Here is a 25,310-nt window from a genome sequence, read left to right as displayed (position 1 = left end):
CTTGCGTTGTTAATAAACAGTATCGTAACTACATTCCAATTTTTACCTGCCTATATTTATTTAATTTCAAAATATTTTTCAGATTTCTAAAAAAGGTTCAAGATACAATCTTACAAACCCGTAAATCGTGTTTCTATTTTTAAGCCCTCTTAACAAGACCTTACTTGCGCCTGAATGATTAGGGAATTATTTTAATTGTATCCTTTACTGGAAATAGACCAGAGAAAGTGTTTGATCGGAGAGAGTGAATCCACTCACGAGTGCCTCCATTAAGGGACGACGAGTGTCATCAAAGTGTTGATCACCCAAAAGTTTAATGACAGATCGTTTCGAATCTTTGTTTTCATTCTCTTGGTGTTCGGATTAAATTACTTATTTGAACTTTTATTTCACCACGGTCATTTTAAAATTAGTATTAAGTCTAACAGTTTCACTACGTTTATTTATTCTCGGCTATTTCAGATAAGACGTTTTGAGCCGAACGTTAGTCGTCCGTTTGCAGGATCGCACACGGAAAATCGTATGACAACTGCTTTGGAAAAAAACATGGAATAACAGGTACTGTACGGTCCTGCAAACATAAAACTGACCTCCAACTCAAAAGTTCTAATTTGAAAGAGCCCTTTGGGTAAACTCTCTTTAATTTATTTTTTATAAATGCCAAACAAAAACCTGTTCTTTGATGGCTAGTAGTTCCGTCCGGCTGTAAACAAGTAAACAAGCCCAATAACTTGTTATATTGTTGAAGTCCATCAACTGGTTGTCATTCCGCTCTTTTTGGACTTGATTCTTTAGGCGCCCAATCAGTGTTATTATTTAGGGGTCTGTAGTAAGAATTGCGAAACGATTTAGTATCATTTAATAGATTTATTTTTGTATGCATCTAATTTTAGAAGACATTTTGGTGTAAATCGATTTTGTTACGTAATAATATGTACTTTAGTAACAGGAAAATTACTAAAGTACATATTATTATGTAACAAAATCGATACCGATGCTTCTCCGCTGAACATACTTGAGCAGTCTTTTCAATATGTAGAGAACCCTCGTGAATGAAACTGTCAGCTCTTTAAATATTTTTATGGCACTTTGCAAAAAAGTCCCACATTCTTTTATTTTGAATTACCCATTTTAATGGAATAAAGTTTTATTCGTTTAAGCAACACCTGTTTGCTGCAATTTCTCAATTTAAAATTGCCTTCGTTAACCAAGTTTTTGTCCACATTCCCTGGACTTCTCATTTGGTGACTATTATAAGGCAAATTATTACATTAACTCATTTATTATACCTACCGCATGTGATTCAAGTGTTAAGGCCGGGTAGCAGAGAAAATGGCGAAAATGAGGTTTTCATTTTTCATTTTTGAGGTACTAAACAGTAAAATTAAAGGCTAAGATTTTTATTGGGCATAGTTGAGGATATTTTCGAGGGCTATTAACGGATGGAAACACGATTTGATGAAGTTGACTCGATAGAATAAATTCCCAAAGTTACCTCTATTCGTTTTCTATTTATGGTTTTATTTTTAAAATAAGCGATTTAAGATTCTAAATCTTTTACTAAACTAAAGTTCAGAAATAACTTGAGGGCTTTTAACGGATGAAATTTTTATATTGCGTCTTATTTAGTTACTATGTTAAAAAATGTGGAAAAAATCGTCCATGACGGCTTGGACAATCTCAATCAGTCGCGCGGTGGCGCTTACGGAGGACGGACGCGTGTCAGTTTTTTGGCCGTGACAGTTCGCGATTTGTCAATATTTTTGACAATGATGACTTTGATGAGTCACAGTATAATAATATCAGTGTTACTGGAGAAAGCTTAAATTTTTGATAATTAAGAATTATCAATTTTGTCTACCTATTGAAATTTAAATCGTTCGCATCCTTTTAAACGAAGACTCTACTCATGATACATAGTACTCAAATATGAGACAAAACCAATGAGATAAAATTTCATTTTAATAGTACCTACATACAATCGTCTTACACTCTTTAGAAGAGCACACTGACACAAATAAATAATAAAAAATACTGTCTAAGGTCTGTAGCTAAAGGTCTAAGCTGTAAGATAGAAGAATCTTCTAGCCAAAAAGATGCCAGATGCAGCAGATGTCAACGGATTTAAAACTGGAGTTCATATGACTCTTTGTAGACTTGAGTCTCTAGAGTGTCCCTTCCTCCACCATGCGTAAGAATGTTTCAAAAATACTGTCTAAGGTCTGTAGCTAAAGGTCTAAGCAGGCCTGGCTCACTCCGCGCGGTACATCCGATAATTACCTACAGCGAAGCGCCCCGCCGGCGGGTATTATATCAGTCGAGTGTCACGCGCGCGCCTGTCAGGACGCTGCACTGGCGTGAGTTGTAGTACATAATTCTATAATCGAAGTATTATTTAAAAATGGACATAAAGAGAAAGAAATATTGTGCGGCGTTCGGGTGTTTAAATTCGAAAAGAAATGTACCGGATTTATCTTTTTTTTCGCTTCAAAGATGCTGAAAGGTATGTTGGCCATGTAGGTAATCAATAATAAAATTCTTAGGATAGTATAGGATTTTTCTTTTTTCTGTAATAGTATGTTTAATTTATCTGTCTTATGTTAAAATAGGTATGAATGAAGACATTGTAATAAAACAAGTTTTTTTAATCCTAATTAAGTATATTTGAAATGTTATTTTTACAAAGTTAAAATAACAGTAATACTTACTTACCTACATACGTACCTCATTACAAATAAGTAGATTAATTATTTTTTCACTAGACAGCAACCCTAACAGCGTAAGAAGAGTTCAGAGACACGCGATAGAAAGAGACAAAACTTGTAGGTGAATAAAATTGTAGGTACGTAGTGCTGTGCGAGCTGAATTCCACTGTATCGCGTCGTAGCAAGACTTGCATTTATTTAAATCGTCTTGCGGAGTAATCCTTCTGTACCTGTACTATTACTTATTCTGTGGTCTAAGCTGCAAGATAGAAGAATTTTCTAGCCAAAAAGATGGCAGATGCAGCAGATGTCAACGGATTTAAAACTGGAGTTCATGTGACTCCTTGTAGACTTGAGTGTCTAGAGCGTCCCTTCCTCCACCATGCGTAAGAATTTTCACAAAAATACTGTCTAAGGTCTGTAGCTAAAGGTCTACGCTGCAAGATGGAAGAATCTTCTAACCAAAAAGATGGCAGATGCAGCAGATGTCAACGGATTTAAAACTGGAGTTGATGTATGGAACGGTCGCTTTTTTGTAACCTTTATAATTTGGTCGGCTTATAGAAGAATTCCTGATATTTTTTTGCAGTTCGATAACTTTCTTATAAGTCGTATGCTTATAAGTAATAAGCTGAAATTAACAGGATAGCTTATTCAAGGAACATTTTAATTTGTCCATTGTATGCCATGTTCCCTTGTTATAAGGGAATCGCGTATTCGGCCACGAAAGTAAGACTGTTAAAATAAATTAGATTTCTTGAAATCTATATTTTGCGCAAAGCCACATCATTTATATTTACTGTGGTTATAAAGGTGTACCAAGGGTACATGCTACACCTTTTTATTCGATTGTAAGAGTACTGGTTTACTCACAAATCCGTTTTATCTGAATTTCGAAATCTTTTAATTACACTGGTGTTTATCATTCAAATCAATGACTAATGTTTGAACTAATTTGGACATATCAAGGTCTATCATTGGTATTTTTTTCAAACTTCTGCGTTGAGCCATTTACGAGATCTGGGCCATCACAAAACATTACCCCAGCAAAATTCTAAATAACTTGAGAACCGGAACACGAACAAATTTTGCTATTCGTGGACAAATTACTACGCAACAAGAGCTATCTATCCATGTATTTGGTTCTGGGATAGAACGACTTTAAAAAAAAAAAAAATCCAGTGTAATGTTTGAAACGTTACCCCAGCAAAATCTGTTTTTTCCTAATAACTTTAAAACTATAATTTGAACGAATTTTGCTATTAGTGGACAAATTTCTGCTCACGATGGACTAATTATCTGCTATACTCTCGACTCTCTAAAGCACAACATTTATAAAAAAATTGCTGCGGTAATGCACTCCAGGTAACCGTGTGTGATGCTCATTGCTCATAGTGATTTTCGATACAGAGCCCCGTACATACGTTATACATAAATTATGGAAAGAAAACACCCAGACCAATACAAACAAATATGTATGCAATTTTAGTATGATATTTTTATTTATTAATAAACAAAAAAGACTGAACAAAATTGATGCGTGTACTGATTAATGTAATTAACCTCATGCAAAGTTTCGTGAATTGCAACAACTTTAATTTATTATCCAAGCTCTAAATAATCGCTACTACGAGTAACTGATCATAAAATGTTTTTCCAATCGCTCAAGCTCCCGAGGATCTACCGATAGGTCGGGTGACGTAATCTTGAAATTCTTTTAGCCGGCGCGGAACTCCCGGAAGATCGGGTGACGCCACGCCTCTTTGAACCGTGTTTACTTTGGCAGTTATATTCTAAATTTATTCGATTCTAAAATATATTCCGAAAAATTTTGAAAGTTGTTTTAATTTCTATCACTTGGATATGATTTGTATTAGAAAGTGCTGTGAGTGTCCTAACCTAACCAACTGCGTATTTCTAAACTGCATATTTCTATACTGTGTAGCCGCGAGAGCTCTTTGGCGCGCTGTCTTCGGCGAAGTATTGCGCGCGCAGATTTTGACAGCGCGAAATACCTACTTTAGCAGAAATACCAAGCCTTAATATCATTCTACTTTTGGCCGCAGTCTTGCACCAGTGCATTAAAAATGTAAATCGATAACTTTGTAATCGAGATTTTACAGCTGATATTTCTTGGATAAAGATTAATGACACATAATTAATTTAAAATGCACACGCTTGTCCACAATTAAACGTTTAAGTGTTACTTTAATTTATGACGCTTACATTCGGTGTGATATTCAGTTAACCTACTCTCGGTACATCGTTTAAAGTAATGACACGTATTACACAGTTTAATACGGGTAATTTTACCGATTTAAGTGAAGATTCCAATTAAGCCTTTAGTTTCACTATTAACCTATCAGCGCCTGCTATAATAGGGTCTAGGTCTTTAATTACATAGGATCTACCATTAAATTAAGAGCTCTTAACTATGTCGGCTTCATAATAATACCTTAGGCCTTAGATGGTATTTGTGTAGGGTAGTTGTGATTTGTAACGGGTGCCCTCTCAGACGCATAACATTTTTCATCATAATTTAGTTTGGCATAACAGTATTTGCATAAAGTTTTTTCGCATAAACTTTGATATGCATAGTTTTCTAAATGCATAATGGTTTCTTAGGCATAATAATAACTTTCTCTAATTTTCAATCCCATAATTTAAATAATCATAAATGTAAAGAACATAATTTTTATATTCCTAAAGTTTGTTTTTAATAAAATACGATAAACATAATGTAATTATTTATAAAATTTAAAGTCATAAATATTGTCTATAAGAGCAACCAACATTGAAGAGTAAATTATTAAGTATTTGTGATGTTGCGAACGATCCTCCTTCCACCTTTATACTCTTTCGGCCTGTAGATTTGTAAAAACTAAATTCTCTGAGTCATTGTCATTTTTGTTCTTAATTTTTGACCTGTCTCTTAGAAAACTTAAGCTCGTGAAAATACATTCTGTTTGATCTCGAATCCCTCTTATCTATTATAACGCACATAATATTATACAGTCCACATTTCTTTTACAACAATAAGCTTGCCTGGTCTGGAATTATGTAGATCCCGACTGGCCGTGGTCTCTTCCACGTGGTACTAGTCTGCCCTATACTAGAGTGTAATTTAAAAGCCGGAGGCGCGGAGGGAGTGCGGTCCTCGCTCGCTGTAACATATATCCGGCAGCCGTGCGAGCTGGAGCGGCTGAGGCTGGTCGCCGAAGGCGACCAGCAAGCCGAAGCTGCGGAAGCGAGCATGGCATGCCGGGTATATGTTACGCCAGAGCGGAAGGACCGCACTTCCCGCAGCGCCGGAGATAAGGCAATCCTAATGCTTGCTTGCATGTTTGCTTGCTTGCATGCATGCTTCCTTGCTGCTTGCTTGCATGCTTGCTTGCTGCTTGCTTGCATGCTTGCTGCTTGATTGCATGCATGCTTCCTTGCTGCTTGCTTGCATGCTTGCTTGCCGCTTGCTTGCTGCTTGCTTGCTGCTTGCTTGCATGCTTGCTGCTTGCTGCTTGCTGCTTGCTTGCATGCTTGCTTGCTGCTTGCTTGCATGCTTGCTGCTTGCTTGCTTGTTTGCAACCTTGCTTGCATGCATGCTTACATGCTTCCTTGCAGCTTGCTTGCATGTTTGTGTGCTTGCTGTTTGATTGCATGCTTGCTGCTTGCTTGCATGCTTGTTTGCATGCTTGCTTGTCTATTTATATTTTGTTAACTTATATTTTATATGTATAACATTTTTATATTTCATATTTGTTAACATTATGGTATTTTGTATATTATGAATAGTAATATTTATGGAATTGGTTTAGATGCCAATAAATGTTATGCCTAGAAATCGTTATTAAAAAAACAAGAATACAGAAAAAATATGTACTAAAATATTATTATAATAAAAGTGGTTATGGCAAAAAAATTTATGCCTTATCATTTATTCTGTATGAACGTTATGCGAAATGATGAGTATGCCAAAAAACTTTATGCACTCTTAAATTATGACAATATTTTTTATGCAACCGAATATGGACCCATTTGTAACGGATCCCTAATCTAACTTTACATTAAATAGAATTTACCTAACAGATTATAGAGATACGAGTAATAACAATGATACTACTAGCAAACAAAACTTTTTGAAAATAAAAAGTTAATCAAAATAACTTTATCTTGAAAAATGTTTTGACAAGTTCTTTTATAACTCTGCTATAATATCTTTAAGTAGATCTATGTCAACATCATTATTCCACTTTTGGAGCGATGTGGGTAAACTGTCACTCAAATTACATGAGCTGTCTGAAATAATTTAAAGTGCTCCACAAGACGGCCTCAGAGATCGATTAGCGCGGCCAGTTCGCATGCCACAACAAATAACGTTGCAAATAATGACACATCGGCACCGCATACAAACACGACCTGCTCTTTAAATCTAAACCTTACGCGTAATAAAATAAAGGACTGTAATATATAGATCGGATACAGTGGCTAAGGTTGACAGTTGTGTTTTACAACTATAATCATGTAATTACGCCATTTTGTTTTATGTCAATGTCAGCTGACAGAAAGTGGCGCCGGCAACAAACGTTGGGACGCGTTCATCCTGGAAGTACATGACAAGAGTTTTCCTGTCTAGAACAAGATACAAAGATACGTAATCAACGTTTTCCTTTTAATTTTTTACAAGGCTATGTCCGTGACTCGTATAATACTTTTTTACTTGAAGCTTTCTCGGGCTTATTTTGTTTATAGAAATCAAACGTTATCTTAAATGACTGTAGATTCTTCGAACACAACTATTTAATTTTATGTATAAATTAAAATAGAGGGATCGAGTCTGTGGACATTGGAAAATTCCCTAAAAGCCAATTTTGACTAAGCAAAGAAAAGATCAGTTAACAAAATATTATAGTAAAATTTCCATTATAAACACGACTCTACATTCAAAAACAAGGCGATGAAAGCCCGAATTTTTATCTTTATCACTAAATGAGTAAAAATTATAGGTTTCATGAATAATTGTAAATAATTGTCAACACTTACTTATAAATTGGGGCAGACTTCAATAACAAAGTGCTGCATTTATTTTATTGAGTAATGAAATATGAGAAATTAAATGTGGTTTCAAAAATAAGAGATGCGTTCTAAAGGGCAGGAGGGTGATTGCAGAATTATGCATGTACCCCGATGTTAAATGTCAATGCAATTGAGTGCTCGTTATTTCTGTTTTGATTAAGTGATGCTGTACTATCGATAGAGTTTACAATTGAGATTATAATACTGTTCGTGACAAAGAGTTAAATCAAACTACTTTTAAGAAACAAATTGATTGGATGTAGGTAATTATACTTAAGCAGTTGATTTATTTTAATGTCCCTTATGATGACCATTATTAAGATGAATAAACGCATAACTCCTTCAATGATTGGGAATTTATGATTAAAAAAAACCTATTTCGTCGGTCCCTTTGATAACAATGTTTAAAATTTAGGAAATCATATCGATATTCATAGATAGCTGTAAAGGAACAGCACTAATTTTGACAGATGCATCTTGAAAGTTTTTGGGCCGAGGCTGCGTCTGCATGAGACGAGCGAGATGTGCAATTTAACGCTGATGCATCGCCTCCGCGACAAAGCAGCCACCATCTGTCTTACTTTAATTGGACGGGGCGTTATTTATTTTATCCAAAAATATGCGATTCAGCCTCAAAATGCTGCCGGCGGAATATTTTAGCAGTCGTCAGACAAAAATAAAACCTCCGTAACATAATACGTTAAGTAGTTTTTATTGACGAAACAGGGAAAAATGCTTTGTGAGATTTAATCAATCTTCTGACTCAAAAAGTAAAATTTTACAAATACAATATGACACTAAGTTACTTATTATTGTAAAACTGTTTCGATCTGTTGAAAATAGAGGTATAAAATAATGTAATTATTCCAATTCTATAGGAATATTTAGGTGCCTATAGTTGTTTACGTACACGTGTTGATGAGCTTTTACAAATAAACAACACTATTTAGTATTATTATAGTATCACATCTATCATTAATTCTAAAGTAAACAAACTAAACTTTCCACGACAGCGTTCTTAAAAATGATAAAATAGTAGAGTTTAATTTGATATAACGTGTTGTTTTGGGGTAAAGTTTGCTCATTTAGAACACATCAGTTTTTCAATAGGACAGTGTACGACTTACATTCAAACCCAATCAGTTATTCTGAATAATGAGATTTAGACGCGACGTATTCATATAAATATTCAACGGTAAAGCTCCTTGCACACCGCACTGCATAACCAGCATGTTGTTAATAACTTTTTGATTGGAAACGATAACACCTAATACTACATCCTACACACTTACTATCAATATAGATAACCTTTTATGAATGAACAATAATTGAGACTACAAGTACGTATGGTCTTAACAAAAAAATAAACTAACTAATATTACCAGTATGTAGTACAGTTCAATCGTCTCATGCCACAGTGATTGATTACCATTGGAAGATGCACATCGAATTTCACAGTGATCTTTTTTTGAACGGTAGCGAAAACTTAGTCACATCTTCTAGAGTCGTCAGTGTTGTAAAGCTGTGTGCACATGGCCCTAATAGAGCGATGTTCACCCTGTCTGATCTCGCATACCGAATAAGCATCTCATTGCATTACTTGCAGTGCGTTGGCCCGATCTTCGTATCGGCAGGCGGTGATCAATAAAGTTGTAACATCTACAATTTCTAAACACACCAAAACTGTACTCTGTCAAAGGAAATTAAGAATAATATTCATTTGTTTATGTAGATTATACAAAACCATATTATTACCGAAATTTTAGTTTTCGGTAGACAACCAGTAGTGTTGTAACTGTTGTTATAAACAACGCTATAGTACCTACTCGTAGAATATGAAATTGGTTTTACCTTCAAGAAAATCATAATATCTAATTTCCTTCTGATGATGCAATAAAAATAAAATATTTCTATACAGCTTGCATCTGAGCCACGGCTTCGACGCAAAACAGCCTAACCATAAGATTGGGTGTTAACCTTGTCAATGCTATCGCTGGAAAAGTCTCTAATATCTTGTAACACGCGCTCGGTGACATCTCAAGGCAGTAATTGTACCTCTTGTTATGGACAGCGAGGTCCTTCACTATTTTGGTGATGATATTGATGATGTAGCGAAGCAAATCTCGCCGTTGATTCCCAGTCACTTCAGTTTTTCTTTTTTTTTTATTACATAAGAAGTCAGTTGTTTTAATTTAATAACTCAGTAACAAGAAAAAAATACCAAACTGCATTTATTACCTTAAATATTAGTGTCTTTATAAATTTTAATAATATTACCTAGGTATTCGTAGGTACGAAATGAAATCAAGAGGCAAATATTTAAAATATCAACTTTAAATCGGAAGCTGAACGGAAATTATTCGATCGGAAGATATCCGAAGATCTAACATTGCCATCTTCGTTTCCTTCCAATATTTTATGAATACAAATTAGTTTCAAGTGTATAATTTATCACATACCTCGCGTTTAGCAATGTGCACAATTACTTCCGTAAATACTTCAATGGGCACATAAACATGTACGCTTCTGGTACCTACTTGACTTCCGTAGCTGAGTCGTACTAAAATTACTTTGACTTATAATTATTTCATCAAGTAGATATGAAGTTCGGATGCGTAACGTAGATAATATTTAGTAATTAGGTATAATAATATTTAGCTTTCTTTACTGAAGAAATTAATAGGACCGTTAATATTTTTTTATTAACGGCAAAATGGCTTATATTATTTAAAAATCAATATTTACAAAAGTTTAGGAAACGAACTGCCAATCCCAATTAGACACAGATCCTGTTGTTTTCCCAGACGGCTCATCAAGCCACCAGACTGGATAACTCCCCGCCGCGCCGCTGCGTCCGCCTCCGAACAATATCCGCCATTATTTCCGGAAACGTCTTAAGACAGAGCTTTAAGCTAAACTTTTTACGTCGAACTTTAAACAAGCAGAAGACTGAAGACTTCCAGCAAGGAAGTTCTTGTAACCGTAAATTAATGTTTTATTTATAAAAACTGTTTGTACGACTTAAACAACATGTTTAGAAATAAAATTACAGGACGGAATCTTGCTCTTGAGGATTTAAATAGATATTCATAATAATAGTATTCAATGTGTCCATTTTCATTGTTTCAGATTCCTTGCCATCTGGTGGCCGCTGAAGTGTCAAATCACCAAGCGCCGCGCCAGGCTCATGATCGTCTTCATCTGGATCTTCGCCATTCTCGTCACCACGCCCTGGGTGTTCTTCTTCGACCTCGTCGTGGTGTTCGACGACCAGCCCAACGTCAGACTCTGCCTGGACACCTGGCCGAACCCCATCAGCGAAGTGCTATACTTCGTCATTGGTAATCTCGTGTTTTGCTACATTCTCCCCATGATCCTCATCTCACTATGCTACATCCTCATCTGGATCAAAGTCTGGAGAAGATCCATTCCGACGGACACGCAAGACGCACAAATGGAGAGAATGCAACAAAAATCTAAAGTTAAGGTTGTCAAAATGTTGGTGGCTGTTGTCGTTCTCTTCGTAATATCTTGGTGTCCGCTGTACGTAATCTTTGCAAGAATAAAGCTCGGTGGGCCCATCCAGAAATGGGAAGAGGACATGCTACCAGTCGTCACTCCTCTGGCCCAATGGCTGGGGTCGTCAAACTCCTGCATCAATCCGATCCTGTACGCGTTCTTCAACAAGAAGTACAGGAAGGGTTTCGTCGCGATCATCAAGAGCCGAAAGTGCTGCGGCAGACTGCGGTACTACGAGACCATCGCGTTGCAGTCGTCGAGCACGTCAACAAGGAAGTCGTGGCACTACAACAACAACAACCACGCCTCGATCACCCGGAGATCGCCGCCGATGGACAAGAACGCGGTGTCGTTCATTTTCAACCACACCGGCGTTTAGACGGGCGCCCGGCGCTCGTGGGACCGGTTCACTCTCCGCCGCCGCGCGACGACGCAGGCGACGCACCTCAGCATATCGACACATACGACCTTTGTATGCTTCTAAAGTATGATTTTAAGTTTGACAGTTTGATGTTGTCTTGTGCAAGAACCAAGTTTTTGACCTTCGTGACTTGACAGTAAACCTGTGAATATTTTTAATAGTAAGGTACTTTTATACGTAAGTTGGTTATAGTGTTGTAAGGAGATTTTATTTTTACACAATTGTAATACTGTAAAGCGATCTGTAAAGAGCCAACGCACATTGCGCACAAAGCTTTCTAGGAAATTATAATTTTTTGTTTGTATTTTCCCATGCGATAATTTGATACGGGTTTGATTTAATTATTATTTAATTTTTTTGATTCAATTTGTATACGTAAATAAATAAAAAAAACAAAAAAATAAAAAAAAAAACAATTTACACAAATAATCCAACAATACTACAGTACAAATATAAATCGTAGAAAGTAAGTTTGTCATAATGTAATACTCCTCAAAAATATTTATTGCAGTAAAATTATGCATAAAAGCAACCTCTCAAAGTGATTTTTAGAATAACTATTCATTTTTGTTCCATATTTTAATCCTTCGTTGTTTCGATGTTAGTAGAAATTTCTTAGTAACTGTTGAATTCTATGATATACCTACGTAAAAACATGTGTTTAACGCTTTTATACTACAGTTTAGTGATTTTATGGCATCTCTAATGTACTATTTCATTAAAAATATGTACTTGTCATCTTTTTAATCACATACAAAATACTTATTTGTATTTAGTATAAAATATCACGTATAAAAACGTAACGTTAAAAACATCCTCACCCTAACACTAAATTCAAGTCGTACATTGCTAAACTTGTTTAAGTTCTCAATCTACATTACTAGAAAAAACAATATAATAAAATTGAAATCTATTTTTCGTTTCAATTTATTAAAACGTCGCTCACACTATTAGTTTACTTTAAATGTCTTAGTAGACATTCATTATTCGCATCTAAAGTAAAAGATTCACATCCTAATATTTATATACGACCTATATTTATACATACGAAAGTTGTTAGATTTAGATTTGCTGGAACTATAGGTAATAATAATTATAATAGTGAAATTCGGCACAAGTCGAAAGCCGCTTAATGCACAAATGTTGAATAATATATAAATACTTTATAAAAATGGTCAATGAATTTGCATCTGAGAAATAAAAATACAGATGATACTTAAATATCTTACTATTATCACATTTTGTTAAATAGCCATAGCTGCTCATTGTAACGAAATATAAAGCCTACAAACATAGTCTACAAATACAGCGTTTATTTCACATTTCACAGTATAATATTGAATAAAAAATTACTTTAAATTAATATTATACATTGGTAGAGCCAGCCAGCAACATGATGTCCCCTTGTGCCTTCGGCCAGATGACACGCTAGCAGGTGAAAGTATGGTGCCTACACTAACCAAAAGCAACAGGCGCTCTACTTATTTAAAATTAATTGTACGGCTAAGTACATAACTCATTTCATGCGTCTCTTCAAATTTTTGAACATAATTTACTAACTAACATTATATGGCAAAATACATAAGCTGACACCTACTTGAGTACCTAAATTGCAGCATTGAAAGCGAAAGAATTTTCATATACCTATCGATATTTTTATTTCTTGGATACATTGTGGGCATAAAATATTATTAATTTTTTACGAATGTAAGGTAAATTAAAATAAGTAGGTATGTATACAATATTCGCACATAATACTAATGATATAATTAGGAGAAAAATAAAACATGAAAGTGTATTTTTCTACTGATGGAGTACTGGTGTGATTGTACAAAAGATTCAATGTATTAGTTTCGTTGTTTTTCTTTAATTTGATTACAGGCAAACAGAGCAATGCGAATTTAGCACAAAATGCATGGAATATACTTTAAAGGACTAAGTCTCAAAGCTTGCAAGACTGAATTCTCATTAATTCCTTAAGAAGGAGTTTTGTGTGATATAAGGATGGATTATTAATTATAATTCGGCTATTTTTGTAAAATTACGGCATTGGTAGCTTTTTATGGAATAATTACTTTTTTGTGGGAAAATAATACCCGCAAGAATCTGCTATCTGTACCAAGCTTTCTGCCTAAAGTCTTTTAAAAATATCTAGGAATGTTGGGTATTACATGCTTACAGTGTCCCGCATTCTTAAACATTACCTCAATACGCATGAACAGGCATAATCTGAGTAAACTTAGCTTAAACTTCAGACATTACGAAAAAGGTTCAAGAATACAGTTAACGAAAAAGCGATATTGAGGTAAAGTGTTTCAGATTTTTAACAAACCAATTAATGCCATTCATCAAAATTTTAACAGCTCTTTAAACTCGAAAAAATATTTTTTTCGTAACTTGCACAAAAGTTCGTAACCAAATAACTAATATTTTGTTAAATGCTACTAACTAGCCCAATGAAATAAAAATGTTTGCACAAATTCAATTTTTTAAGTGCTGTGAATATTGAACATTTTGACGCTTTACTTCGTTGTATTTATTGTATGAGAAATGAATGGTTTTTGTTTTAATTTTTGATGTGTACCATTAAATTAGATCTAAAAGTAAGAACTTACCAATATAGTCCATATTATTACATTATAATAATGTTTAAATAACAAAAATGTAAATTTTTGTACTTGAATTTAAAGGTCTATATTTATACAAAATTGGAAAGTTTTTCTTGTAATTCACACGTTTGTAAATAATTATTAAAAATAGTATATTTAAAATTATGTCAAAAGTTTTAATATTGAAGTTTGATTTCTACAGAGGCATTTGTGTATTATATAGCTATTATTTATTTGCTATGTTTGGTGTTAGTGATTAGAATTGAAATTTAACATAATAAAACTAATTTTATTATTACTTAGAGATAAAGTGAGACCTGACATTGGACATTAAACGTAATATTAAAGTGTTGTTTTAACAGTTTCATACACAAAGTAGTCTTTGTGTATATCGTAATCATAATATAATATTATTATGGATATTTCAAATAAACTGTTTGATGTTATATATTGTATAAATATAATAATTATGTATGTTATTCACCGATAATAAATTTACACTTAATAATCTTTATACAAATGATATGATTTTAATACATATTTAAATAATATGTAATATCAAGTGCTTACACGTAGTTTAGTTGTTTGTTAGGGTGTGTAAAAATGTATGATAATGATAGTATATTGTATGATATAGTTTCAGTAGATTGGTGTTTTAAGCAATGTTAGGTCGTTTTAGATGTAGGAAGGCTTTTACTAGTATGAACTAACTGATTTGATAGTGAGAGTTCCAGTATCCACGTATGACAAACATTTAAAGCACACAGCCACAGAACTTTCATGAAAAGTACATTACAATTGGAAACTTCACGATCAAGTTAGGTTTAACTAGGTATCCTACTTAATCAAATATTTAGCATTGTGCAACCTTCAGATAAGTTATCTTAGTTCACTACAAAAGCAATGGAAACATATTAAATCTTGATCATAATCCGGTACAATTTAATTACATATCAATGGAATTAATCTCCGTTTTAGACCGCAGATATTGTGATTTGTAAAGTGAACATTCAAGTTTGTTAAACATAATAAATGTACCTCAATAATGTTAACATCATTTTTACAGGCGTCAAAGTAGAATTTTTTAAAATAATTTTATAAGTACTACCTATCAAATATGCGACCGTAATGAAATATTTAAACGTCCAGTGAACAATGAAATAAGTAATTCCTTGTTTTTCCTTTACGAACTATTTAAAACATCTTACATTATATTAAATAAATTAGCGGTTAATTCTAGAAAATTATAGTAAAATTTGAAACGTAGATGCAATAAATTAATTCCTTATTAGTTGTAATTTTGTAGTAAAATAATTTGAATATTCTTATGTGTAACAAATCGTTAGATTGTTGTGTCAAAATATGAAGAACTTAATTCTGCCGTATGATTTGGGTCATTAATTTATCTACAAGATCGTGTATTGTTTGCAATCAGTTTTTTTAAATGTTTAATAATGAAATTTAATGTATTCGTGTGTTGATTTCACGAATTATTTTAAGTCCATTTTTATTACTTTGCGATTTTGTAGAGTCCGCCCTGTTCATCATCATGATGATGATATTATGCAGGGTGTAAGTAAATTTTCTGAAACGGAATTTTCTACTGATTATAATAGTTCAAGTATTCCTAGGCTATTCATTGCATCCTGTATAAAAATAGTGCTGTTAACCGATTGAGTCCCAGACGGCATTAATTAATGTCATAACAATTGATTGTGTCTAGATTCGCGGAGCTTGAAGGATTAAATGGATTCAGCACAATTTTCAGTGGCTTCTCAACAAGCTGACCATCTGATTATAAAAGCTGCTGCTAGCGAATATTGTTGGTAATTTTTTCCCATTTTCATGGGGCATGTCCTTGATATTAGGCTCTAAATTACTTATGATGCAATAAGGTCTAAGGTTCGAGAAAGTCAAACTAGACCATGGGCACCATGGCGATGCTAAGAGGAAACATTAATGTAATCTCTTTTTGGGAAAAGATTGAAGGATTGGTTTTAGTAATTAAACAATCCCTCATTATTATCAACTATTAGTTCCGTAATAAGATATTAAAAAATATAGATTGTTTGTAGACACTGTCCTTATCAAATAACCCATGAAATAAGTTGTAACTTCAGGCAAAAGTTAACAGATTGACATCTTAGAACCTAGCCATGTATTATTTAACCGATTGTTATTTATGAGCTCTTATTAAACCTGGCTGAATACCTATTTATGTCTGAGTCATGCTATACACCAGTTACATGACAAGCTGACCGGGAATTTAGGGTTCAGCAAGCTCATACAATTAAAAACCATTTTTGATCCATCCTAAAACATTTAGTCCAGTTTGAATAATATTTACTGACACTATTATTTTCTAGGCACGCGCACGTAATGAAAGCGTGATAATGTAGTCTCTTACATTTGTGTGTATATTGCGTTACAGCTACCTAATTGTACAATTAGTTTTATTGCTTACTCACATCATAGAATGCAAAATTCAATTTACTTAGCATCACGTTTTATGTAACCTACAGTCAAAAAATATTTGTCAAATGAAGGGAAAATACTTATGCCCGTTTTCACCATCAATCCCTAATTTTTAAGTGACCCCTATGGTAACAAATAATATGAATTTTGTTTACATGGGGGTCACTTAAAAATTAGGGATTGATGGTGAAAACGGGCAGTAATATACTAATTAGCGTTTCATTACGACACATCATTGGCTAGTAACAACCATTAGTGGTCGTCATCACTCGTGTAAAACTATCCTATTGAGCTACTACTAAGTTTACTAAAAGTTCCTGATGAAATTATCAAAGGTATTTTCTAGAATCATATTTTTCAAAGTTATATACACCTACTTAAAAACTGGGTAATGTCAAAATATCAAGGCAATTTTTACACGAGTTTGAAAATGGCGACAACACTTGGTATTTCAAAATGTTATTGGATTCGTAAAACATAAAGAAATAAAAATTATTTATGCAGACAACGTTCACCTGTGACTAATATTATACTCGTATACTAGGTACAAAAATGCATTGACATAGTTTGAAGAAGAGTGTGAAAATAGTTGTTTTTACAATTGCAATATTTTAGTCAAATGAACTATGTGATACAGCATTGAAATTAAATAAACTTATTGAATGTAAAATAAACGTTGTTTTCTTTTCGATTAACTAAAGTACCCTTGTTCAGTAAAGAAAAAAACAGTACTAGTGAACTGAATGATGGTGATACACTATGTCCAATAATATGGTTCTTACGTTTAGTACGACTTTTCTACCTCGTGTTTCTTACAAGAAGTTTGAAATACCCTTAGGTTATGGTTTCTATTTGCATATTTCGTATTATGTTGTTCATATATTGGTTCATCCAGTGTCTAAGTGGCTCAGTTGGAAAAGCAGTCGCCCGGCAAGCGAAAGGTCGTGGGTTCAATTCCCGCCCTAGGCAGTTTGATTTTTCAAGTTGTTTATTTAAAATTTGTTACAAATATTTATTCTTCTTTGTGGAAGAAGAAGGTGATACTGAGGTCACCCTCATGTCTGAGCTAGCTTAATTGGAATAAGCAAAGAACAAATACAGAAAGTGATACATACGTAAAATACACTACTTTGAATGTCTGTATGTAATTATCATTAATTTAAATAATTCATTAATTTGGCATAGGCCGATAAGTCAGTATTTCTATTTTAGATCCTTGCTTACACCTAAAACCAGTGCCTCTTTTCTAGTTTCACGTGATTGTAATATTTGATACAAAATACTATTGTTTTGAAACAATACAAAACAGACCATGTCATAACGAATTAACCATGTCGATCCAGATCTCAGACGAGACATCTTAGTAAACATGCTCTTTTGTTCATAACGCGGCAAACAAGACACAGGACCTGTAGTTTTTGAGAAAAAATGGACCAAGAATTCATAAGTGATGCCAAAAATCCCAGAAAAATAATGTGGACTCCATTTTTAAGACAGGTATAGAATAGATTTATTTTTAAAGAAGGAAATGCATATTAAAAACAGAGTACTAATTATTTATACAAATAGAAATCGGATTAACAATTTATTAGTTTCAAAATAATTATGTGTAAATTGCTTTCTAATAATGGTTATGTAAATAATTTCAATGTCTTTGACTAAATATGTATTTATTCAATTAATGACATTTACAAATTTCCGTGAAAAAGAGATATTAAATAGTTATATTTTATATTTTTAACAGTCAAAATATAATATTTTCATTTCAGAATGAAATTGTAGAATTAAGTATTTTCATTTCAGATCCAAATGTTTTTTACATTATGTAGTCTCTATTTCGTTTCTGGGTTGTTTTTGGGTACCCCCACCGTGGCTCGTGCCCACTTGTCCAGAGACAACTCTACGGCTGTGAGTGACAGTATGATATCTTGGATCAGTAAGTACCTCCTGGCCTATACAAAGTGTTAATGAAAAAGCGCAAAACCTGAAATTAGTTTTTCAGAATCGAGTGTATTAACATAATTCTGTTTTAATAAAATTAAGTTAGGGTGTCGTGTCTGAGGTTTTGCGCTTTTTCATTAACTCGTTGTAAATGGGTTGGATATTCCTTTCATTAAAATTATTTCATGACTGAGATGATCCCCTAGTCGTCTGGTAATTTTTCCTACTCCTCAACTCGACACTTTGTGATTCATAGTGTCCGGCATGGGCCGGATAGCTTACCTATGCAAAATTAAACTTCAAGTATTTTTGTTTTGAATTATTATTTCCTTCGTGACTTGTGTTTCAGTTCACCACTTCAATAACTTGTTACTTTTTAAATCCATAACAATTTTATATTTTCATTTTCAGATTCCGTAAATGGCTTATCATCACCGATACATATTCTTATTTTGAGCTACCCAGCACACTATTATGGACGAAAGAAGGCCTTACATTTTATTGCGATGCTCATGATTGCTGCATCTACTTTGGTGTTCTTCAGTTACAATGCTGTTCACATACTTGTCAGTCAGTTGATGTACGGAAACTTACTTACGGCGAGTATGACAATATTACCAATGATATTAAGTGAATGTTCCTCTATAAAATATCGTGGACTTTTTTATACTCTGAAATCAGCGACATTGTTTTGGGGGATATGGATAGCAAATGCAATTGGAATATTTACACACTTCAAATATATTGGGCTGCTTGGGATAGTGATCTCCACCTATGCTTTTGTTAATTCGTTCATTTTGCCAGAATCTCCTTACTGGTTGGCATCTCATGGTAAATATGAAGAGAGTATGCTGACTCATCGCTTGTTAAAAGGAAATTCCGATGAAACAGAAAAAGAATTGCATGATTTGTTGTCTATGCAAAAGCAAAGGGGACGAAAGGAAACTTCAAAAAAAAGTATTAGATCATTGATTCAAAAGTACTTTAAGATCATGAAACTACCTGAAGTTCGTAAGCCACTTGCACTAAGTATTCTTGTATTTTTATTGTATGACTTTTCAGGAAAATTAATTTGTGCAATTTACGCGGTTGAATTAATGAGACAATTGACTAGCAGCCAAACAGAAACTTATGTGGCGGTGTTGATTTTAGATGGTATTACTATCGTGGGCATGTATATTGGTTGTGTCACATCAAGATTTCTTAAAAGACGCACCATGTTACTAGTTAATTCAAGCATTAGCGTCATATTTCTATTCATGATTTCTCTATATTTATATCTTGTAAAATTAGCTGTTTTACCACAAAACTCATACATAATTACAGTGTTGTTAATTGGCTACTCGTTGGCAGTGTGTTGCGGTCCAATGATTTTATCGCTTACCATTTTTGGAGAGTTGATACCAATGAAGGCTAGGAATTTCTGCGTTTGCTTTTGCTGTGTAATATATTACGTACTTTCAAGAACAATAGCAAAACTTTCATTGTTAATGTTCAGCTACTTTGGTATTCACGGAACTTTTTTGATGTTTGGTATCAGCTGTTCAGTATGTCTTATACTTGTTTATAAGTATCTGCCTGAAACTAAAGGTAAAAGTTTGTATGAAATAGCGGCTCTATTTGTAAATAAAACCGAAGAAAATGCTGATATAACTATTTTAGAGACTAGTGGCACTCCAATGTTGATTGCTAGAAAATAGGTAAATAAGATAAGAGAAATGATTTTTGTACAATGTATTATAATTATATGCTGATAAGTATTTTTACCTTTTTTGTCGAAAACGAACTTGTTATTTTTTAATATTAAGAATAATTATGCTTACTAATATTATTGCTCATAATGTATATATATAGGTAACATCTAGTAAGTTAAATAAATCTAAAAAAAATACATTATTGAGATTTTAGACTTGAATTTGTACGGACTCACCCGCACTACACCTTCCTTGTCAAGGTCAATTGAATGATAATAATTGGACGTTACTATTGTAGAATACTACTAGTATTGGCTGGTGAAAACAGAAATTCAGAAGAAAACATGGTTTTATCGAAATGATACCCAAATGAGGTATTTTTAAATTGATGTAGTTATCGTGACTCTACCTATTTTTTATTCATTTTAAGATCGTTAAAACCTAAGGAATGATGTCATCAGTATAAAAACGAATTGGCTTCTGAACATACCTACTTCATTGAACATTATTCTAAATCTATTTCTGCGCCTTTAAATGTAGATGAAAAAAATTGTTTGTGTCCAATTCAAAATGGAAATAGGGGACAAAAATACAAATCTATGGTGTACAAAACTAAAGTGGACCCCGTTCTTGAGACAGGTAAGTACTTTTTTGTATTTTACTTCAAGCATTGACCTCAAGATCTGAATGATTTCAAATCGGAAATAATTCCTGCAAAAGATTTTATTGCTTTAATGGCTTCATTGGTTGCCCATTAAGACTTTCTGTTCTTATTTTATTGACTTATATTATAATTTGACATTTTAATATTAATTCGATACCATAAAATATTTGTATGCCAGTAATGGTAAATGTGTTTGTGCTTTTTTTCCATATTAATTGTCATCATTTTTACCCACATTTTTACAAATAAAGTGATTTGATTTGATTTGATTTCCTAGGTTTTCGACTTCGACGGAGTTGTGCTTAAGTGGTGGGGGCCCCCGAAAGGGGCGCTTTTTAGGTTTTCCGGTTATACCGCGTAAAGGACTTACCCTATAGAAAAGTGGTCTTCCTGACGGTTGAAGGGCATTTAATCCTGCATTAAATAAGACCAAATTCATATGTTTTGGACAAATCGTTCTCGTGCAAATGTTCGGCAAAGTAGAAAATATGTGTATAATTAATGACCCTCTCCACGTCCAATAGCTCGTCACCCGTAGTTGTGCCCGTAGGCTCCCAAGCCTTGTAAAGAGTCGCCTCAACCAGCGTATTCCTGTCAAGGCTCACGAGTTGGATTCGCTAATCCTTGTTCGTCCCAGCCGTTCCTTAACTGCGGTTGCTGCACCTCTTCCTGGCACTCTCCTGAACGACTCTGTGTTACCTAATGTGGGTGCCCCTCTTCCTTGTACCCTCCTGTACGATTGCATTGCTTAGCCAGCCATATAAACTGCATCTCACATAACATCAGGTGTCAAAACTCTCTGGCTGATGATAAAACAACATCTAATTGTTGTCTAAATACTATAATATAAAAATCAGCTTTATAACGTAAGTAGAATTACAGTTGCAGTCTAACGAATGAATGGATGGATGATAGGCTTACCTTTTATTATCTTAATGAATATCGATTGGGTAAAAAAAAGTTTCATAAAATGTAAATTTATTTTCAGATCAACGTCTGCTTTACACTATGGGGTCTATTTTTCGTTTCCGGTTTTACCGTTGGGACTCCCACAGTAGTTATTCCTCAGCTTATAAGGGAGGCTAACTCGACTAGCGCTGTCAGCGAGTCTATGCATTCTTGGATCGGTGAGTTCAATCATGTTTTGGGTCATGTTACTTATTTTGAGATTTAGTGGTAGGTCCTACTTACTCAAGAAGGATGTATCATGTTTTATTCTTTTCCAGGTTCAGTAGTCGGCTTCTCAGGAGCCTGTTTCTCTTTTATTTATACATTTACCGCACACTTCTTTGGGCGACAGAAAACAATGCTCGTCACATCGGCCATCACGTTTGTGGCATCTGCATTCCTCTACTTCAGCACCACCGCCATACACGTGTTCTACAGCCAAATGCTATACGGGAATGTAACTGGGGCAGCGTTTACAGTCTTCCCGTTGATATTCACAGAATATTCATCTACAAAATACCGTGGAATCTTTCTTACTCTCAAATGTGCAACTTTTTTTTGGGGAATTTGGACTGCAAATGTTGTCGGTATATTCTCCCATTTTAAATATATCGGCTTAGTTGGGATCATTATTTCGTTAAGCTGCTTCATAAGCTCCTATTTCCTGCCGGAATCCCCTTACTGGTTGGCTTTTAATAGCAAATTTGACGAGTGTATATTCACTCACAGATTATTAAAAGGGGAAGACGAAAACGCAGAAAAAGAATTAAGCGATCTGATATTTAAACTTAAAAAGAGAATACAAGATAAAAAACCGAAAATTTTCATACAAAAGTATTTTTTCAATTACGTGAAGATAATACGGCAACCAGGGTTTTATAAGCCAATCGCAATCAGCTCGCTGGTGTTTTTGATTTATCATTTGTCAGGCAAGTTGGCGTGCGCCGTGTACGCCATCGAGCTGATGAAGAAGCTGACCGGCGGCGAGGCGTCCGCGCACGTCGGCGTGCTACTGCTAGATGGTGCCAGCGTGCTTGGCATGTACGCCGGGAGCGCCGCGTCCAGGGTCCTTCCTCGGCGGACGATGCTATTTGCGACCTCGACAATAGGTGTGGGCTTTTTATTTTCCATGGCTATTTATTTGTTTCTAGCCAAACTATCTGTTATATCGGAAAACCCATACGTCATAACTGTTTTACTAGTAGGCTATTCTCTGGCAATATGCTGTGGTCCTGCCATCATGGTGACTACCATAACGGGAGAGTTAGTACCGATGACGGCTAGAAGTTTTAGTGTATCTGTGTCGGCTGCACTTTGCACCACGTATTATGGCGTGATAATAAAAACTGCACCATTAATGTTTAAATATTTCGATATTCACGGATCTTTTTTGGCGTTTGGTGTTAGTTGTTCTGTGTGTATTATGCTGGCATATAAATATCTACCTGAAACGAAAGATAAAAGTTTATACGAGATAGCAGCTCTATTTGAGGAACCGAAAGAAGAAATGGCAGAAATCAAACTCTTACAAAATACAGCACCTAAAACTTAACAATTTAGCTCAACAACGATCAACTAAATTGCTCCTTGAAGTCATTTGCACATTAAATACGAATAAAACATTTGAAAGAATGTTTTTCTTTAATTTATGCTCATTCTGATAAGGTTATTGCACTTTTATTCATTAGGTAAGTAAGTAATTACAATGTGACTAATTTACTTAAATTTCGAAACAAGAGGCACTACGCGATCGATTGAAAGAAAATTATCATATTGTTAGATTAGAACTGGTTTAGCTTTATTATACAGGATGTTAAGTAAATGGGTATATGAGCCGACACTAGCCCATGTTAACATGGGCATATAAATGGTATGGTGAAGTCAGAAATTTGATATCATCATTTTTTTTTTAATTTTCATACAAAATAAATTTTATAATATCCGATTTGTATGAAAATTAAAATAGGTAATTAAAATGAAGATATCAATTTTCTGACTTCACCATACCATTTATATGCCCATGTTAACATGCGCTAGTGTCGGCTCATATACCTACCCATTTACCTAACACCGGGCCTGTAGAGCAAGTTAATTTTGGATCAACCACGGGTTCGTTAATAATTTTGATCTGATAATTATACACAAAATGTGTATAATTATTATCAGATCGTAGATTTTTGAAATTAAGTCTGCTTGATCTAAGTCTCCACTGACGGTAAGCCATGATGTTAACTTTATAATGATAACTCAGTAGACCTATTTGCTCGAGGCACGATATTGTTATATGGAAAACAGCTGTTAGAAGAAAGTTTTAAAAACTGAACAGTTTTGTGCTCACCCTCTTTTATGTAGGCTGTACTCGAATTGTAGCTAAAAGTACCCATCGATTTGGTGACAAAAGCTACAGATTGCGGCAATCGCAGCCAATTTGAACTGAGGAGGCGTTGGGAGCCACTTATCGGTCAACAACCTCGCATGAAATCGGATCATTGAAATGTAAGTATACGTAATGGTTTCCTCGCTGGAGAAGTGACAGAAACTCAAATAAAAAACAATAGACCTAACTAAATAGAACTTTTTAAAAGTACCTACTAAGGTTTGGCTTGTATTGGTATCAGACCTTAACCCAGCATTGAGAAAGTTCAATAAAATATTTAATAATACTTTCCTAATCGTAAAAAAATAATTAGAGAGAGCAGGACGACATACATTGAAATTGTTGTTTTACCAATTCCGAATTAAATTCAAGTAACTTAGGTATACAATATAGCCGGAAGATCAAAAGTGAGTCTTCTCACTCGCACAATCGACTGAAAGCTTTCGCTAAGATCCAAGCTTCTGAAGGGGTTTTGGGACTTCGTTAAGAGATAGCCTTAATTAAAAATATCCCCTAATGATTTCTTCGTCCGTGTTGTCAGTGATGTGGGGTCAATGATCGTTTATTTTCCATTTATTCCTCCCTACATTTTATTTTTCTAAGCCAATAATTATGATGATTAGGGTAGGAACTTCTAAACAACAAACTACTAATAACAACTACCCGAATATAAATGGTTAAGTACTTCTTTATTTTTTTCATAAACGGCACCTAACGGCCGACAAGTCAATATTCTAAGCAGGTTTGAATTATCTGAGTGTCAAATGAAATTGTACAAATATTGTGCTTCATATCATGATAAGTTGTCCTTTTGCGTCTATGTGGAAAACTGGGAAAACATCGTCTATGTGGACGGCTCTTGAAGTCTAACACCAATAAAACTGTCA

General features: G+C 34.2%; 3 protein-coding genes across 3 annotated transcripts in view; all 3 read left to right on the top strand.

Moving 5' to 3' along the window:
* LOC135076744 (neuropeptide SIFamide receptor-like) overlaps positions 1-12,020 on the top strand; it is a 134,149-nt gene extending 122,129 nt beyond the window's left edge. The window contains exon 3 of the mRNA XM_063971166.1: positions 10,905-12,020. Within this exon, the coding sequence (XP_063827236.1) occupies positions 10,905-11,673 (769 nt within the window). The 3' untranslated portion in view covers positions 11,674-12,020. The remainder of the gene's footprint in view (positions 1-10,904) is intronic.
* A 6,000-nt stretch (positions 12,021-18,020) lies between these two features.
* LOC135076447 (facilitated trehalose transporter Tret1-2 homolog) lies at positions 18,021-20,580 on the top strand. The gene is made up of 3 exons (XM_063970915.1): positions 18,021-18,296; positions 18,603-18,735; positions 19,152-20,580. The coding sequence occupies exons 1-3, from the start codon at positions 18,228-18,230 to the stop codon at positions 20,438-20,440; spliced, it is 1,491 nt and encodes a 496-aa protein (XP_063826985.1). The 5' UTR covers positions 18,021-18,227; the 3' UTR covers positions 20,441-20,580.
* Positions 20,581-20,827: 247 nt separating this feature from the next.
* On the top strand, positions 20,828-23,678 carry LOC135076446 (facilitated trehalose transporter Tret1-like). The gene is made up of 3 exons (XM_063970914.1): positions 20,828-21,073; positions 22,087-22,225; positions 22,325-23,678. The coding sequence occupies exons 1-3, from the start codon at positions 20,975-20,977 to the stop codon at positions 23,596-23,598; spliced, it is 1,512 nt and encodes a 503-aa protein (XP_063826984.1). The 5' UTR covers positions 20,828-20,974; the 3' UTR covers positions 23,599-23,678.
* Positions 23,679-25,310: the final 1,632 nt, after the last annotated feature.

This window comes from Ostrinia nubilalis, chromosome 12, assembly GCF_963855985.1.
Source record: "Ostrinia nubilalis chromosome 12, ilOstNubi1.1, whole genome shotgun sequence".
In the NCBI taxonomy this organism is placed as follows: domain Eukaryota; kingdom Metazoa; phylum Arthropoda; class Insecta; order Lepidoptera; family Crambidae; genus Ostrinia; species Ostrinia nubilalis.
This window is presented reverse-complemented; position numbering and strand designations above follow the sequence as displayed.

Excerpts from the sequence above, each read along its gene's own strand:
- LOC135076447 (XM_063970915.1), top strand. The coding sequence starts at position 18,228 with ATGGACCAAGAATTCATAAGTGATGCCAAAAATCCCAGAAAAATAATG. Across the intron at positions 18,297-18,602 it reads GGACTCCATTTTTAAGACAG|ATCCAAATGTTTTTTACATT; the intron begins GTATAGAATAGA and ends TTTTCATTTCAG. Across the intron at positions 18,736-19,151 it reads CAGTATGATATCTTGGATCA|ATTCCGTAAATGGCTTATCA; the intron begins GTAAGTACCTCC and ends TTTCATTTTCAG.
- LOC135076446 (XM_063970914.1), top strand. The coding sequence starts at position 20,975 with ATGAAAAAAATTGTTTGTGTCCAATTCAAAATGGAAATAGGGGACAAA. Across the intron at positions 21,074-22,086 it reads GGACCCCGTTCTTGAGACAG|ATCAACGTCTGCTTTACACT; the intron begins GTAAGTACTTTT and ends ATTTATTTTCAG. Across the intron at positions 22,226-22,324 it reads GTCTATGCATTCTTGGATCG|GTTCAGTAGTCGGCTTCTCA; the intron begins GTGAGTTCAATC and ends ATTCTTTTCCAG.